The sequence below is a fragment of the Erpetoichthys calabaricus genome, chromosome 2, assembly GCF_900747795.2.
Source record: "Erpetoichthys calabaricus chromosome 2, fErpCal1.3, whole genome shotgun sequence".
Classification (NCBI taxonomy): domain Eukaryota; kingdom Metazoa; phylum Chordata; class Cladistia; order Polypteriformes; family Polypteridae; genus Erpetoichthys; species Erpetoichthys calabaricus.
This window is the reverse complement of record NC_041395.2, coordinates 137,035,496-137,054,243: the sequence shown is the minus strand read 5'-3', so window position 1 is coordinate 137,054,243 and position 18,748 is coordinate 137,035,496. Positions and strand designations below refer to the sequence as shown.

Below are 18,748 nucleotides of genomic sequence, written 5' to 3'. Positions count from 1 at the left end.
CAGTGTGGAGTTTGAATATTGAATACAGTCCACAAACATGCAGATTAGGTAGACTGATAATACTAAATGGACCCTAGTGTGTGGTTGGGATCTGTGTCTGCCCTGCAATGGACTGGCACCCTGTCCACAGTTTCTGCCTTGCACCCTATGCTAGCTGGGATAGGCTCCAGCAGCCCCCTTGACCCTGTTCCAGACAAAGTAATTTGAAAATGGCCGACTGCTTAATTTTCGCACCATGACACCTGTAAATGATACTTTATTTAACTTTGATCATGAAATTTTCTTTAAACTCTATTTCAAACTGGTCATAATTTAGGCGAAATTAAAAAGTACTTAAGACTATAAAAAAGGAATTTCAAACACATATTTTCAAAGATATGTGCCATTTAAATTTACTAAAACACTGAGCTATTTAAATATATTGTTCTCGCATGCCATTGACCTTTAAAATACTGTAGTTCTTTTCTTTGTCTGCAGTCTGTTCCAAGACTATTCAAAGGCTTTGCCACCCATACTCTTGATGCCAATAAGGCCTTTGTACTTAAATATCATGAAAGAAATTCTACACAATACACAACATGTGGCATCCTCCAGACAACAATATTAATTGCCCATTACAACAAAGAGGTAAATAATTTTGTTTTCCAGCACATTACTGTGGACCAAGATTTGAAGAAAAAAAAAGGTTAAAGAATACTGGCTATATGTCCACTGAACTCCCAAAATGCAGCCTTTTAAAATCATCACAAAATATTGTACATCCAACGCTCCTTTCATGCACACTGCTAATGAGATGCTGCAAGTGGAATTAGAAGAACAAAGCTGCTTTAAAAGTATGTGCAAATAAAAAAAAAGGCCGCAGACCACAGAAACATTAATGCAAATATAAACTGCATTTAGGTATATACAATAACAGTATATTCTGATATTCCACTGCATAAGGATGATAGTACAAACTACCTACATTAAAAAAAAAAATCTAATGAATCATAAATATGTACACTTTTTACCCACATCTTGGTATCTAGTACTAGTGATTTATTGTTTGTGCCTTCCTTATACAAAGTACATATATTAAGTACAAAATTTATTTTTGTATTCTTAATGGTGCCAACATTCTTAAGTCATTTACTTATGTATGTACTGCACAACACAACAATAATTAATTAATAGATATATAGAAATATTTTTGATATTTTTTAATAGCTTCCAAGTTGGGAATACCACTAGAAAAAACAATGTACTGCATAGACAACAGCAAATCAAAAATGAAAGCAAACGTCATTGGATTGCAAGATAGTGTTGCTAGTAATTAAAAATTTTATAGCTTTAAAACTTTAGACAAATGATTCCATTAAAGCTACTGGTTGATAGTAAACATTATAAGTTCATTAACTTAATCTTTGAAGAGTGAAGAAAAAAAAAAAAAACAACAACACAAACTACCAAATTAACAATGCTGTTTTATAAAAGTAATAGTTAAGAATGTACAAGCGAGACACTATATATTACTGATGCAGTAAGTCTTCCCTCTACTGTTCAAACCACAGAATTAACAATGTAATGCATTATACATTTGTCATCAGATACCAGGAAGTTGTGTGTATAGTTTGTATAAAATTGAGGTGAACAAAACCAATCTCTTAGCTTCTCCTTGTTCATATTTTCATAATATTTTCAAAGTAAAAATACGCAAATAAGACTAGGACTACAGATGTATTAAAATACTGATTAAACACTCTTTAGAAAGTGCAGTTTATCTGAAATGTACTTTTTTTCTGTTTACATTTTTATTTATAAAGTAAAAAGTCCAAAAAAGCCATTATTTAATGTTGCGTACAATTCTTCGACAATGATTTGTTTTCATCTCTCCAAGTGCCCGTTCCATTTGCTGAATCAAGTGCAATAAAGTAGCAGGGTCAGTTTGTACAACCTTTGCAGTTTTCTCTCCATTTTGCTCCAGGTGCAGTTTAAAACTTACAACTGGTTTAATCTGTTGCCTTAGTGCTCTGCTAGCAAGCTGTGAAGATCAATATGAAGAAAAATAAAATTAGTTTAAAATGCAAGAAACATGCAAGTACACAGAGAAATTGACCAGTTAGCAGTCAAAAAAGGAAGGGGTTCTAGTGGTTCATCACTTTTCCCAGTATGGTAATATTGGGAAACATTTAAATATAAACTAAGAAGATTGGTTTATAGAAATGCACACAGAAACACCTACTTGATAGTCTTTGCCCTCAGTAGGTTTAAAAGCATGGTACAGGGATATTTTGAAGTTCAAGTCATGCATTCATAGTACTAGGACATTCTTACCGAAACATTTCCCTGTACCTAGTGACAGTAATACAATACCAACAACAGGAAAGGCAAAAAAAAAAAAGGACAATGAAAATAACAACAGTTTTGAGGTAAGTTAAATATACTCACTAAGCATGGTGCCAGAGTCTGGAAAAGTGTTCCATATTGATTGGCATATGCAAGTAAGAATTTCTGTTTACACATGACAAGCTGCCACCCCCTACCCCCCCCCAAAAAAAAAACATACACACAAACATGAACAAGCAACAGGGGGTGACTGTAGGGGGATGTCTTCCATGGAAAATGCCAGCATTTCGGTCACATGAACATTGCTATTACATTTTATGGATATACTTTATTAATCCCTGAAGGGAAATTGTCTTTTCGCATTTTGGTGTTTATGATTACTTTTTGTATGTACTTAAATCAATTGCTTAATGGTTATGATGATTATTAATATTATGCATAGTGCTCTTATGGGTCACAGAAAATTGAACTTTATTATTAATGTTATTAAAAATTAATCGTTAAAACAACAATTAAATAAATACATTAATCACAAAACAATCTTTTTTTAATTGAAGTTTCTCTGCATAAAGTTGAAATAAGAATTTAAATATGATACTTATAGATGAACAAATACAATATATATTACCTGAACTCATTCCTACTTTATGGTTCACCAAAAACCATTCAGTTGTATACTATAGCACACACATTCATGGGAAATGCTAACCTGCAATCTCAAATTAGCATGAATAAAAAGTATTTTGTAGCTAATGTTTACCCAGCCACTTTAAAGCACCTTAAAAATTGTAGCTATGATGATGCACAAGAACTGAATAACAGAATTAAATGCAGATGCATATTCAAAAGACATTCAATCTTTGAAAGGGAGCATGTTCGCAAACCCAAGTTTTACTTTTTAAGTTATTATGAGCGGACACAGCAGACATGTCAGGTAGTGGTGTGGCACATTGAAAAAGCTACAGCAAGCTACCAATTTAATAAAATGTTGCAGTAGTAAGTGTCTTTTTTTCTCTTGTTATGAACATATCTTGTGTAAAACAATAAACAAAAAAAAACATCACCAGCTGTTTTAATGGGCATCATAGGACCTATATTAAGATGAAACAATGAAATAAAGCTGTATTGGGACTTGGTTAAAAAAAAAAAAAAAAAAAAAAATCTGAGGCCACATGTAAACTCTGCACATACATTTCTGAAAAGCATGCTTGAAATTGCATACCACAGCAGAGCCGGTGCTAAGATAAAAGCCAAGCGTCTAGCGAGAAAGTGGCAATACAAACCTTCGGTGCCTTCTGTATCCTGGAAAATGTGAACTCGCTACCAAATAAGATCGACGAACTGGCTGCGCTAGTGAAAAATGTCAGGACCTACAGAGAATGCAGTTTGTTGTGTTTTACTGAAACGTGGCTAACAACTAACATCCCAGATACTAACGTGGAGCTACCCGAGTTTAGCACAGTTAGAGCGGACAGAGACGCAAATACCTGCGGGAAGCAGAAAGGAGGTGGACTCGCACTCTATGTCAATACAAGATGGTGCAACTCTGGACATGTAAACGTTAAAATCTCCTCTTGCTGCAGGGACATCGAACTGTTGGCCGTAAGTTTGCGTCCCTATTACTTGCCCAGAGAGTTTGGAAACGTCATTGTTGTTACTGTTTACATCCCTCCTTGGGCAGACGTGGAGATAGCGAGTGACATCATCCATTCAGCTGTTGCTAAACTGCAAACGCAGCACCCCGAGGCACTTGTGCTAATCGCTGGAGACTTTAACCATGTGACGCTGGACAAAACATTACCTGCCTTCTCCCAGTATGTGGATTGTAACACCCGGGGAAATAGGACTATTGACCTAATGTATTCAAACGTTAAAGACGCATACAGAGCCACCCCACTGCCTGCACTTGGAAAAGCAGATCATAACCTGGTTCTGCTTCAGCTTCACTACAAACCAAGAGTGAGGGAGCTACCTACAACCACACGCTCATTCAGGAAGTGGTCCCCTGAGGCAGAGCAGGCTCTGAGAGAATGCTTTGGAACTACGGACTGGGATATCCTGCAGGGGTCACATAGTGAGAACATTGAGGAGGTTGTTGACTGCACTACTGACTACATCAACTTCTGTATGGACATTGTAGTTCCAGTAAGAACAGTACGCTGCTATGCTAACAACAAGCCATGGATTACAAGTGACATCAAGGGCCTTTTGAACCAGAAGAAAAGGGCTTTTAAAGGCGGTAATCAGCATGAGCTCAAGCGCGTGCAGAATGAACTCCTAGTCCAGCTCAGGGCAGCGAAGGAGCAGTACAGGAGAAAGCTGGAGCAGAAGTTGCAGAACAGCAGCATGAAGGAAGTGTGGGATGGGATGAATATCATCACTGGCTGCAGCTCGAAGCGGGGTGTCACCATCGAGAGAGATGTGGAGAGAGCAAACCAGATGAACAACTTTAACAGGTTTGACCATCCTAACCCACTCTCACCTCAGAGTACTGCACCCTCCAACCATCCTTCTGCTGATACCAGCATAGGAGAGAGTACCCCCAACCCACAATTACAGCAGCGCAGGTGAGCAGAGAGCTGAGGAGACTTTGTGCCAGCAAAGCAGTGGGTCCAGATGGAGTATCACCACGACTGCTGAAGGCCTGTACTTTGGAGCTGGGAAGTCCTCTACAGCATATCTTCAACCTGAGCCTGGAACAGGGGAGAGTCCCGAGGCTTTGGAAAACATCTTGCATCACCCCCATCCCAAAGATGTCACTTCCTAGTGAGCTGAACGACTTCCGGCCTGTCGCTCTGACGTCATATGTGATGAAGACCATGGAGCGGCTGCTGCTTCACCACCTAAGGCCACAGGTCCGCCACACCCTCGACCCTCTGCAGTTCGCATACCAGAAGAAGGTGGGAGCGGAGGATGCCATCATCTACATGCTACACCGATCCCTCTCCCACTTGGACAGAGGCAGTGGTGCTGTAAGAATTATGTTTCTAGACTTCTCTAGCACCTTCAACACCATCCAACCTATGCTCCTTAGGGACAAGCTGACAGAGATGGGAGTAGATTCATACCTGGTGGCATGGATCATGGACTATCTTACAGAAAGACCTCAGTATGTGCGTCTTGGGAACTGCAGGTCTGACATTGTGGTCAGCAACACAGGAGCGCCGCAGGGGACTGTACTTTCTCTGGTCCTGTTCAGCCTATATACATCGGACTTCCAATACAACTCGGAGTCCTTCCACGTGCAAAAGTTCGCTGACGACACTGCTATCGTGGGCTGCATCAGGAATGGGCTGGAGGAGGAGTATAGGAACCTAATCAAGGACTTTGTTAAATGGTGCGACTCAAACCACCTACAACTGAACACCAGCAAAACCAAAGAGCTGGTGGTGGATTTTAGGAGGACCAGGCCCCTCATGGACCCCGTGATCATCAGAGGTGACTGTGTGCAGAGGGTGCAAACCTATAAATACCTGGGAGTGCAGCTGGATGATAAATTGGACTGAACTGCCAATACTGATGCTTTGTGTAAGAAAGGACAGAGCCGACTATACTTCCTTAGAAGGCTGGCGTCCTTCAACATCTGCAATAAGATGCTGCAGATGTTCTATCAGACGGTTGTGGCGAGCGCCCTCTTCTACACAGTGGTGTGCTGGGGAAGCAGCATAAAGAAGAAGACGCCTCATGCCTGGACAAACTGGTGAGGAAGGCAGGCTCTATTGTAGGCACGGAGCTGGACAGTTTGACATCCGTGGCAGAGCGACGGGCGCTGAGCAGGCTCCTGTCAATAATCCACTGCATCCACTAAACAGTGTCATCTCCAGACAGAGGAGCAGCTTCAGCGACAGACTGCTGTCAATGTCCTGCTCCACTGACAGACTGAGGAGATCGTTCCTCCCCCACACTATGCGACTCTAAAATTCCACCTGGGGTGGGTAAACGTTAAAATTATACAAAGTTATTGTCTGTCTGTATACCTGCATTGTTATCACTCTTTAATTTAATATTGTTCTTTATCAGTATGCTGCTGCTGGAGTATGTGAATTTTCCCTTCGGATTAATAAAGTATCTATCTATCTATCAATAAAATTTCAGTGGTATTATTATCTGAACACTAAGGTAGGACATAATTTAAATACCTGCAACAAGTGGAAAAAAATGTTGACAGGCTTTATTAAACATATACAGTATATATGATTGGTTATGAATTTTCACTGTGAGAATTTCAAAGATTGTTAAGAGCTGTATGTGAAATGGTTATGAATTTTCATGACTAATAAAACTTTGTAGCAAGAGTGGCACCTTACCACTAAATATAGATATTTACATATACATACACATGCACACACACTAGGGTTGTCAATAGTGTCAAAATATTGATAATTATCAATTTTAAAATTACATCATTCAATGCTCGTTTTTCATATTATCAATACTGCAACCTGTATTATGAAAGCACTTCCAGTTCAGCATGGCTCGAATTGCAGCCCTGTTGCTACACACTCACATGTGCTAATATGGTTTTCAGAGGCTTCGGACTCTTCAATAGCTTGATCAACTGACAAAACCACAAGAGAACATGAAAGCCTGTATGCAAGAATTGCTACCACACAATACCAACTAAAGGGGCGAACACAATTAATTTAGCCAAACACTTTAAGGCAGTGACTGTTGAAGCCCATATGGAGTGCTGGGTGGGCGATTCCCCCTTGATATTCAAACTACATGCCACTTAACCTACCTAAACAGTGCCCCTCGGATGACAGCTGTGTCGCCTAATGGGCTGACCCGCTCTGCTTAAGGGACTGTTATACAAGTCAACACATGCAGGGCAGTTTTATACTATGTTGTTTATGCACGGCTGCGGTGGGCTGGTGCCCTGCCCGGGGTTTGTTTCCTGCCTTGCACCCTGTGTTGGCTGGGATTGGCTCCAGCAAACACCCGTGACCCTGTAGTTAGAAAATAGCAGGTTGGAAAATGGATGGATGGATGTTCATGCAGGGTAATGGTCCTTAGCACTTGAGCTCCTTTGCTCCCTCGATTGTTGGCCATTAGAAAACAATAGGGTAGAAATTGCCTAAACTAGCTAAAGTAATATATATTTCGTTATTTTTATTATTTCTTAACTGTAGTTAGTAAATGAGCTGTCAACTATATAAGAAATGAGATGTATCACAGTACATGAAGATAATAATGTTACTAACAATAATATCTGGTTTCATCGGATTTATACTTTAAAAGCAGTGAAGTCACTTTGACAATGTTCTTTTCTAACTGACTTACTATGGGAAATACAATCTACTTACGTCTGACAAAACCCATGGCAACTTTACACTGACTGAAGTCTGAGAGTTAAGATTCTACAGTAGCCATATTACATTATTTGAGTTATCTTTCATTATGATATTTGAAACGTAAAGTTCGCCAAAAGACATTCAGCAACTCCTACAAAATGGATGCCTTTACAATAATGCAGTTCATATTATCTTATTTGTCTGTTCACTCCTTCTTCCGTAAACTAAACATCCCTCTTTTTCAGAACAGTAAACTATATAAAGAAATGGGTTTTTCTTATGTCAAAAATTGTTATATGCAGCTACTTCTTTCTACTTCAGAATGTCCAGGTTGCATGGGTTCTCTCTTACCCAGACCACAAAATGAGATTGAAATTAAATATATAGTATTTTCAGGTACAAATAGGTATTTTATGGCCTCTCATGCAACACATTGCTGTTTAATCATAAAATACTTTTCTGTCACAATGATTGGGTTGCATGATTGTGCAAAGGTCAGTGCTCCTGCTTCATAGCTCCATGAATTCAAGTCTGATTCCCAGCCCATTTTCTGTCCTTGTGAAGTTTTTACACTCTCACTCTGCTCACAAGAGTTTTGTTTGGGTACCTTTCATTGCAAGATGCACATGTTAGATTAACTGACTAATCTATGCTGCTTTGATAAAAAAAAAAAAAAAAAATCCTCTATGCTAATTGAATGCTGAAGTAAATATGTCAAAGCATTTTACATAAACTTACGTAAAATCATTTATGTTGTCATTACGTAGTATATTTGTACAAAGTTTTAATTTTTATGAGCGTCACCAAAAAAAAAAAAATCCATGCTAGTAGAATTGCTTTGTCAGTTAAGTAAATTAAGTAAGGGCTATATCTGATATCTGATCCAAGGTTGATTACTTCCTTATGCCCAATGCCACAGGGACACATTCAAGGTTTGAGAAATCATGTAGTTGAAATGTATTTACAATGACATGTGTATTAAAACAATAGTAAATGTTGTTCAGTAGTCATACTAAATAAAAGTCTAGTATTATGAATCATATGCCTTTCACTTTTAGGAACCATAAACCTGATACATTAGAACTGCAATATTAAGATGCTACAAATTTAGGGGTTTTGACAATAGTTATGACAATGTCAGGAGCACTATAATCAAATTTAGTGGTCTGCACATTGATAATTGCAACAGTAAAACAGATACTGTAGTACATGTTAATTAATGCACACTAAACACTGGCTCCTAACAGTTGCAACTCAATATTTGCCCCACCATTTTCAGTACATTATATGTAGGGAGAATATATTGCAGGCCATGTCCCAAACACTTTTCTCTCATTTTAATTCCTAGCATCAAACACTGCACAGTGAAGCAGTAGTCAGTGCTGCTACTTTATCACTGCTAGGACAGGCCCTAACCCACAGAGGCACTGGATTTAATTAAGTGAATTTCGGAAAGAATTAATTAACCTCCTTAGATGGTCTAACATTGTAGTTTTGGTCATTTGGACAACAAAAAATGCAATCACTCAAAATAACAAACAATATACATAAACACCTTCCTCTTTAATTAGCATTACAGTAAATAAAATAGTACTGGATAACCTTAAATGTTCACCAAAAGCTTCAGTGTCTGCAAGTTCTTATCACAACCAGGCATTTAATCAGCAGCAAATCAAGTTCTCTACAATAGCTCCTTGTTTGACTGGACATCTTCTAAATTCACATCAATGTATTCTTATATACTGTATTACATTTTCAATCCTAGATTGATGAATACATTTACAGACCGATGCAAGTTGCAAAATGACATGCAATAAAGCACAAAACAGTATACTAAAAACAATATTTATAGCTATCCAGAATTCAAAAATATCTAACAAATATATGACAGGTCAGTTGTAAACCACATCATTTCTAAGTAATTTAAAAATAATAACAGATCAATGTTAACAAACAGATCGCCCACCCCCATTTTAAATTAACTTATCAGTTTCAAGGTTTCTTTAAAATTATTACAGGTAACAACACCATACATATAGTGTATGCCTTATTTAGATCAGAACAAGAAAAATGTAAGTAACTTCACTGTCAGATTATTATGATGTTAAACAAGGAATCTGTAAAAAGCAAAGTTAATTGAAAAGAAAACAAGCTGAATGTACCTGAACATCAAGTCTCCATTCCAGATTATGGTAGTGTGGCAAATGTGGTGCCAATTCACCCAGAATGCTTCGGATCTCCTTATTGTTGTCCAAATAAAGCTGCAGCAGCAGCTTATTTAGTTCTTCAGAAAACCCCAAAACAAGTACTGAATCTTGAAAGTCTACCTCTGAAATCTTAATAAACATATTTTATATTATTAAGAGCACTACTATAACTTAATGTATTGCTATTTGGAAATGCCAGATGCACATCCATTGTTCAACTTTAATTTTATTCCCTAAATATTGACTGAAATGCTCCACATTTACATTGAATTATAGGGAGAATTATTACATATAGTATGTATATACTATATATAATATAGTGCTATTACTATAAATATGTAGTAACTTTTCCGAATTGGCATAATTCTTTAGCAAAGACATATATCAATAAATTTCTGGTAAGACTTCCCAATATTAAACCTCTACATGATAACCTTTTTCTGCCCTCTCAAACCTACACAGTATTTAACCTTTGGAAATCATTCAGGATTAGAACACTTACAGCAGTGATTCTTAACCTTTTTTGACTCGTGGACCCCTTTACAAATCTGATGAAAGCTATGGCCACCCTTCCCCAGAAATATGCATATAAACACAACTTTGCATGCAAGAATATAATGTACTTTATTTATCGAGATTTGATTGCTTCATACATATATGACATACACAAAAGTATCATTAAACTTTAAAAACAATTAAAAAAAAAAAAAAAAAAAAAAAAAAAACACGAATACTCCTTTTTTTATGCAAAAAGTAATGGCCACTCATTATAATTATGAAATACAATCCTCTTGTGCAGATTAAAACAAATCTACTACTACTACGTTTTCGACTACCATTACTACTACTACATGAATCAACAGTGCCAGGCTGTATGGTGAATATAAATGTTAATTTTTATTTGATCCTCACAGACCCCCTGAAATCTATCCATGGACCCCCCAGGGGTCCACAGACCTCAGGTTAAGAACCCCCAACTTAGAAACTTGAATATAGATAATGTCTTTGCATCTTATGAACAATTACACTTCAAATTTAAACTCCCATCAACACAATTTTTCCACTAGTTTCAAATCAGAAACTTTGCTAAAAGGAACCTGCCTAATTGTACTTACCTACCACCCAAAACTATTCCAGAAGAGATAATGATCAATGTTGATGCCTCAGGGTGTATTGCAATAATATATAAAAATATTTTAAAGTCATCCCTTTAAAGATCCCAGGGATCTTTGGGGTGATGGAAGAATCACTCACTTATCATCTCAGAGAATGAGTGGAAGGCAGCCATGCATAGAAATTACCCTAGCTCCATATACGCAAAGCTTTCAATCATTCGACTCTTTTTATCAAGCACTTTTATCTTGGTTAAAATTGTCCAAAATGTGATCCAACCTGTGAACACTGCAGTCAAGCTCTTTAGCGTTGCACTTTATTCCAAAAAAATGTAAAAAGTGTTGCATTTTTTGGTATAAAAATTACATTTTTTTTAAATCTCAAAAGTATAATAATGATACAAATAATAATAGTAATGATGAATAAAAATAATATGAAATGAACAAGAATAACAAAAATAATAACTAATAAAAATACTACTAATGATGCCAAAACAGTATACAGTGGGGCAAAAATGTATTTACTCAGCCACCAATTGCGCAAGTTCTCCCACTTAAAAAGATGAGAGAGGCCTGTAATTTTCATCATAGGTATACCTCAACTATGAGAGACAAAATGAGAAAAAAAAATCCAGAAAATAATATTGTCTGATTTTAAAGAATTTATTTGCAAATTATGGTGGAAAATAAGTATTGGTCACCTACAAACAAGCAAGATTTCTGGCTCTCACAGACCTGTAACTTCTTCTGTAAGAGGCTCCTCTGTCCTCTACTCGTTACCTGTATTAATGGCACCTGTTTGAACTGGTTATCAATATAAAAGACACCTGTCCACAACCTCCAACAGTCACACTCCAAACTCCACTATGGCCAAAACCAAAGAGCTGTCAAAGAACACCAGAAACAAAATTGTAGACCTGCACCAGGCTGGGAAGACTGAATCTGCAATAGGTAAGCAGCTTGGTGTGAAGAAATCAACTGTGGGAGCAATTATTAGAAAATGGAAGACATACAAGACCACTGATAATCTCCCTCGATCTGGGGTTCCACACAAGATCTCACCCCGTGGGGTCAAAATGATCACAAGAACGGTGAGCAAAAATCCCAGAACCAAAAGGGGGGACCTAGTGAATGACCTGCAGAGAGCTGGGACCAAAATAACAAAGGCTACAATCAGTAACACACTATGCCGCCAGGGACTCAAATCCTGCAGTGCCAGACATGTCCTCCTGCTTAAGCCAGTACATGTGCAGGCCCATCTGAAGTTTGCCAGAGAGCATTTGGATGATCCAGAAGAGGACTGGGAGAATGTCATATGGTCAGATGAAATCAAAATAGAACTTTTTAGTAAAAACTCTACTCGTCGTGTTTGGAGGAGAAAGAATGCCGAGTTCCATCCAAAGAACACCATACCTGCTGTAAAGCATGGGGGTGGAAACATCATGCTTTGGGGCTGTTTTTCTGCAAAGGGACCAGGACGACTGATCCGTGTAAAGGAAAGAATGAATGGGGCCATGTATAGTCAGATTTTGAGTGAAAGTCTCCATCCATCAGCAAGGGCATTGAAGATGAAACATGGCTGGGTCTTTCAGCATGACAATGATCCCAAACACACCGCCCGGGTAACGAAGGAGTGGCTTCGTAAGAAGCATTTCAAGGTCCTGGAGTGGCCTAGCTAGTCTCCAGATCTCAACCCCATAGAAAATCTTTGGAGGGAGTTGAAAGTCTGTGTTGCCCAGCGACAGCCCCAAAACATCACTGCTCTAGAGGAGATCTGCATGGAGGAATGGGCCAAAATACCAGCAACAGTGTGTGAAAACCTTGTGAAGACTTACATAAAACGTTTGACCTCTGTCATTGTTATTGACCAAATACTTTTTTTCCCACCATAATTTGCAAATAAATTCTTCAAAAGACAGACAATGTGATTTTCTGGATTTTTTTTTCTCATTTTGTCTCTCATAGTTGAGCTATACCTATGATGAAAATTACAGGCCTCTCATCTTTTTAAGTGGGAGAACTTGCATAATTAGTGGCTGACTAAATACTTTTTTGCCCCACTGTATAATCTCAAAATGAGTCCTTTGCGTGGTAGATCTTAAAGCATGGTGAAAGACACAATCCAACGTCATAGTCAGAACAATAACAGCATGTTTCTTTTCAGATTTATCAGTTTTTGAACAGCACACTGCACAGGTATGAGTTGGATTCTGTTTTTATTCTGTTGGAGGTATATAATCAATAAAATGTGTACCAATAAGACCCTCTGGATTGATCAGCAATTTGCTGAGTCGACCGCGTCTCTTTAGTGGTAGTGTGGACAGTGGATGTGTGGCAAGGATTTGTCCTACAAGCTGGAATGTAAAGTTTGCATGAGATACAGTTTTGTCAGTGTTTTGTTTGTATAAGAAAAATGCATTTCAAATGCACTGTTCCATCAGATGATGAAATATCTTTTTGTAGTACATCTTGTGCTGCCTCCGCATAACGGGATAGAAAGTCAATTCTTGATCTGCACGATCTACACTGCCCATCGTGCTATTGTAGTCGACCATAGCACACGGCTTTCTAATCTGCTTGTTGCTTTTTGCCTGTATAGTGACCATAGATGCATTATACATCTATCTTGTCTTTCCATTTCAGTGCAAGCAGTTTACCCTTTTGCCAAGCTACTAGCGCACCGCGCTGTAATTTATCTCTGCCAAAGTCTTAAGGCATGCCTCGATGGTTGCGACTGAATTTTCTATATACGTCAAGTCTTTCTTTGCAGCAAGATGTCAAAAAACTCTGGCAAAGTATAAAAATTGTCCATGGTTACACAGTAACCTTGATCCAGCAAAGCCTCTATCAAAGTCAGCACCAATGACATAGAAACGGCATACTGATTGTATTTCGGATCAAACATTGTCCCATTCCCTGTGTACAGAACTGAATTCCAAATGTATCCCATTTTAGATTCACAAAGCTTGTAAAACTTTATGCCAAATCTTACTCTTTTTGATGCGATGTACAATATCCATGACAATCTGCCCGTATAAGCTATGAGACTTTAATCAATGCTGACATTGCGGTCCAGAATGTAAACGCTCTTAAATTTTGCTACAATGGCCTAGTACATCTCTCAAATTTTCGTCAGTTTGGGTATTCTCAAACTCTTCATTGTTGGTAAAGTGAAGATATTTCATAATTTGTGAAAACCTGCACTCAGACATAACTTTTCCAAAGAACGGCAGCACTGATAGCACTTTTACAGCGCAAGTGATTCTCGGTTCTAATAATTACGCAAGATGCACCTGAACAGTTGCCCGAGTGACACTTGGAACCAACGCTTTTAGCACAGTTTTTGCAGGCCGAGTAACGCTCAGGTCTAATGCTAAGGAGGCTATGATCATTCTGGACAAAAATCTTTGAATGCCTATAAGACAGTCTTGGTGTTACAATCACTCCTTACCCATTAACAGCTGTGTTTGGTACAGTCCCGGATGGGCTTAAAGAAGAGAAGGACAAACTGATTATAATCGCCTACACCACATTATCAACACACAGACTTATCTTGCTCGGCTGGAAGAATCCCAGCCCATTTGTTATAAGTCAGTTGGTAACTGATGTTCTGTACTTTTGAAATTGGAAAAATTTAATTCTCACTTAGAGGAGGTGTACAAAACTTTTTTTAAATATGCAAAGACTGAATTAATACAATTTTAGAGAAAGCTTTTATATTGGGGGAAAACAATATTCTCCTTTCTTTGTTTTTATTTTTTTAAAGAATTGCTCTTTTTGTTGGCTCTCCTCTCTTTCTCTCGGAGGGGATTTGATTTTAGGTTTGTTAAGCCTGGCTCGATTGTATATAATGTTACTTTCTTTGTTGTTAAATAGTACTAGGGTGTTGTACCGTGTTAGCCATTATGAATGTAGAGAAAAGCCAAGCAAAATGACACCTTTTATTGGCTAACTAGAAAGATTACAATATGCAAGCTTTCGAGGCAACTCAGGCCCCTTCTTCAGGCAAGTTATCTTGCCTGAAGAAGGGGCCTGAGTTGCCTCGAAAGCTTGCATATTGTAATCTTTCTAGTTAGCCAATAAAAGGTGTCATTTTGCTTGGCTTTGTTGTTAAAGTAAGTCTTGCTTGTATGGCATGTTAACTTCTTTAAATAAAACCTACAAACGAAATAAAAAAAGTCCCAATATGTACACTCAGCAATACCTCAACTTCCTTCAGGCTACTTCAATTAATGGATGCCTCTGCTGTGTTTACTTCTGTGAGAATAAGCACTGATGTTGGTTTTATTCTGTAAGGATAAAGTTAAATGACCCCTGTGCTAGATTTTCTATGACTGCAAATCAATGAACTATTAAGTTTTAATATGTTATCATTCCATCCATTATTTTCTTCTAATCCTGTTTATGCAGAGCTGGGTTGCAAGAAAGCTGGAGCCTCTCTAAGCAAGCTTCATGTGCAAGGCAGTGTTACCATGTTCCAAAAATTGTTTATGGATATTATAATAGAGATACACTCACCATTAGCTTAGAGCTCTCTGTAAGAAGATACATTAATCCCTCAACACCATGCTGTACAGACTCAACTGCCACATTTAACTTTCCTGTATGGAATTGAAACAAAATAGTAATAAAATCTGATAATATCAAAAGCAGCACTATCATCACACAAATTAGTTGATTGTGGTTTAGTTAGTGAAGATATTTTTCTTAAACCTGGTCTGTTCTTCATCCATCCACTCACCCAAATCAGAACCACAAGCCAGAGCTTTTCCCAGTTTTATCCGTTACAATGCCAGAACCATATCTGCATGACTCACATTTTGTCACTTAAGACTAGTTAAGAGTCACCAAAAAAAATTTGACTCTTAACTACTCTTAGAGAAATCTGACTCCCTGTAATATGTCCATTCAGTAACAACCCCGTCCCCTAGATCTTCTGTACTGCAGAACTACCGTGTCACTCACTACTTTTTACAGAGTGACACATCTAATTTATTCAAAATTGACCAATGTACTTGTGTTTTGTACCTATGAAAATGGATTGAATTTGGCAGGTATGATAAAAGATACATGGAACTGCATATTGTTCTTACTTGCTGCTCCTTCATAAATTTTTGGGTTAGATCCCCTTCTCAGAAACTCCACAGCTATTCTTCCAAACTCTGCTACAACTGTCAAAAGAAGACACAACATATTTTAACGCATCAGTACAAGAATGGAAAACAGATCTGAAAAGAAATCTATACAAAATGTATACAACATACCACTATAAAGACCAATACTGGACAACTTACAGAGAAAGCTGTTCTATAAAATGCATGTACAACATTTTACAATATAATAAAACTAAATAAAAAATTAATTTTTGAACATATGAAAATATAAAATAAATTATTAAAGCACTTTATATCATACATTTTTACATGAACTGCATCTTAATTTTTTTTTTACCTAGCGAAAAGCAATATAAACAATATTCTTACAAGTTTGTATTTCAGAACAACACATTGCAATTGCATTACAAATTGCAATATATCTGCCAATTAGCGCATTCATTTCTTTCCTGTTACAAAATGAGATGAAAAAAGCTACACGTTTGCTGACATGCACTGTTTCTGAAGAATCACTCGATCAACTAGCAAAAAACATTTAATGTACGTAACACACACACCCTTAATTTATTAAAATCCTGTCTGGATATTGTATAGCGCTAGCCATCTAGCGCTCCTTTATCATAGTATGTAAACTTGCGTACCTGTTGTTCTGATGGAACTTTCCAAAAAGGTACAAATAATAAAGTATGGAGTGCGCTATGTATATTCAAACCCGTTATAAAATTAGGTTATTAACTAAATGCATACCGGTATGATATACACAAATTCACTGTGAATTGTCATCACAGGGCAAACATATAAAATATGTTGTAGAGAATAGAAAAACGAGAGGCATACATAGAAAGTAATCTTTCCAGATTTGCTGTTTCTTTAAAGAAAACGCAAAAACAGCTGCAGTATTCGTTGAAGTTAGCATTATAGCATATAGTATTGGCATTTAAGATAATAACGTAACAGATTAGTAAATTACTAATATTTACAGTAGAGGAAATACTGGTCGCTTGCTTTAACACTGTATTAAAAATATATATCAACTATTGAACAAGCTGGGATACCTGCAACGTCTACTTCCGTTAGAATAGAAAGGTGTTCCTTTTGTTCATCAGACAGAACCAGCAGCATTTTTCTATCCTTAGTACGTTAAAAGCTACCGAAGCCTAAAGTGCAATAACTGCACTTTGCTTGTCATCTGAGCAGTTTTGCAACAGATGCTACCTTCCGACGTTAGTTTGTACTCTGCGAATAATCGTTCCGCCGGCTCCGTATAGAGTTTCACTTAAAGAGTTCCGGTGCGTACAAATGGGCTAGAAAATTATTTTCCGATTCAAGTGGGTGACTGGGCACCGCATCCTCAATTGTTTGGGTTCTTAAACCCGGTGCTATCAAAATAGGCTGTATTCCTTGTGACTGTGAACTGAGATGAATTGTTTTTCTTGTTTTATCATTTTATATATATATATATATATATATATATATATATATATATATATATATATATATATATATATATATACAGTATATATATATATATATATATATATATATATATATATATATATATATATATATATATATATATATAGGGTGACCAAGCGTCCTCTTTTGCCCGGACATGTCCACTTTTTACGTCCTGTCCGGGGCGTCCTGGCGGGTTTCACGAAAATGTCCGGTTTTTCATAGGACCATTACGCATGTACGTAAATTGACTGGCATTTTGCACACAATGCTAGGGTACTACTTTTTTGCGTGACGTAATTACCGGGAGGCTGCCTTGTGGGCAGTTCTGCGCCGCGCGCGCAAACACACAGACACAGACAGGGAGCAGTGCAGACAGGGATCAGAGCAGAGAGCGGAGCAGTATAGCAGGGAAAATGCCGAAGCGTAAGTGCAGCTTCACCGATGAACTGCAAAGAAAATTTCCCACATACCGTCCCGGTCGGGACAAGTGGGAGGCGGAGTGCACCGTGTGCAAAGCCGGTACATATGTCACGGTATCCAATAAAGGTGCTGGGGATCTGAAAGCCCACATGGACACCCATCCATCCATTGTCTCCCGCTCCACATGGACACCAAGAAACATAAAAAAGCTGTGCGAGGTGAGACTAGTTCATCTGCAAAGTTGACAGAGTTGTTCGTCAGACCAGGAAAAACAGAGGATGATGTAAATGCAGCAGAAGGTGCAATGGCTTTTCATACAGTGAAACATCACAACAGTTACAGGTCCATGGATTGCACCAGTACTTTGCTTAAAAAGGCATTTCCTGACTCTGACATTGCAAAAAAGTTTTGTAGTGCTCGCACCAAGACCGAAGCCATCGTCAATGGTGCTATAGCCCCCCACTCTGTTGAAATCACTCATGAAGCACTCAAAGAAATCCAGTACTGTGGTGTTTCCACAGACGGGAGTAACCACGGAGCAGTGAAAATATTCCCAGTCATAATCCAGTATTTTGACTGGAAGAAGTGTGGCGTGCAAACAAAATTGAAGTTAAAGACATACCCAATGAGACAGCAGAAACCATTGCAAAATATCTCACAGAAACCCTGGCAAAAAACAATCTGTCGGAAAAATGCATTGCATTTACTGGAGACAATTGCAACACAAATTTTGGAGGAATCCGACGTGATGAAGCTGGAAAGAATGTGTTTGCAAATTGGAAGAGTTTGCTGCAAAACAAGACTCTGATCGGTGTGGG

The 18,748-nt window shown here is 37.8% G+C and overlaps 1 protein-coding gene across 1 annotated transcript; it reads right to left on the bottom strand.

Annotated features, from left to right (window-relative positions):
* Positions 1-1,450: 1,450 nt before the first annotated feature.
* Positions 1,451-17,302, bottom strand: commd2 (COMM domain containing 2). The gene is made up of 5 exons (XM_028794555.2): positions 17,108-17,302; positions 16,032-16,109; positions 15,457-15,539; positions 9,782-9,955; positions 1,451-2,020 (listed from the first exon to the last, which is right to left on the bottom strand). The coding sequence occupies exons 1-5, from the start codon at positions 17,172-17,174 to the stop codon at positions 1,823-1,825; spliced, it is 600 nt and encodes a 199-aa protein (XP_028650388.1). The 5' UTR covers positions 17,175-17,302; the 3' UTR covers positions 1,451-1,822.
* Between the last annotated feature and the right edge of the window lie 1,446 nt (positions 17,303-18,748).

Excerpts from the sequence above, each read along its gene's own strand:
- commd2 (XM_028794555.2), bottom strand. The coding sequence starts at position 17,174 with ATGCTGCTGGTTCTGTCTGATGAACAAAAGGAACACCTTTCTATTCTA. Across the intron at positions 16,110-17,107 it reads AACGGAAGTAGACGTTGCAG|TTGTAGCAGAGTTTGGAAGA; the intron begins GTATCCCAGCTT and ends TTCTTTTGACAG. Across the intron at positions 9,956-15,456 it reads CAGAGAGCTCTAAGCTAATG|ATTTCAGAGGTAGACTTTCA; the intron begins GTGAGTGTATCT and ends ATGTTTATTAAG.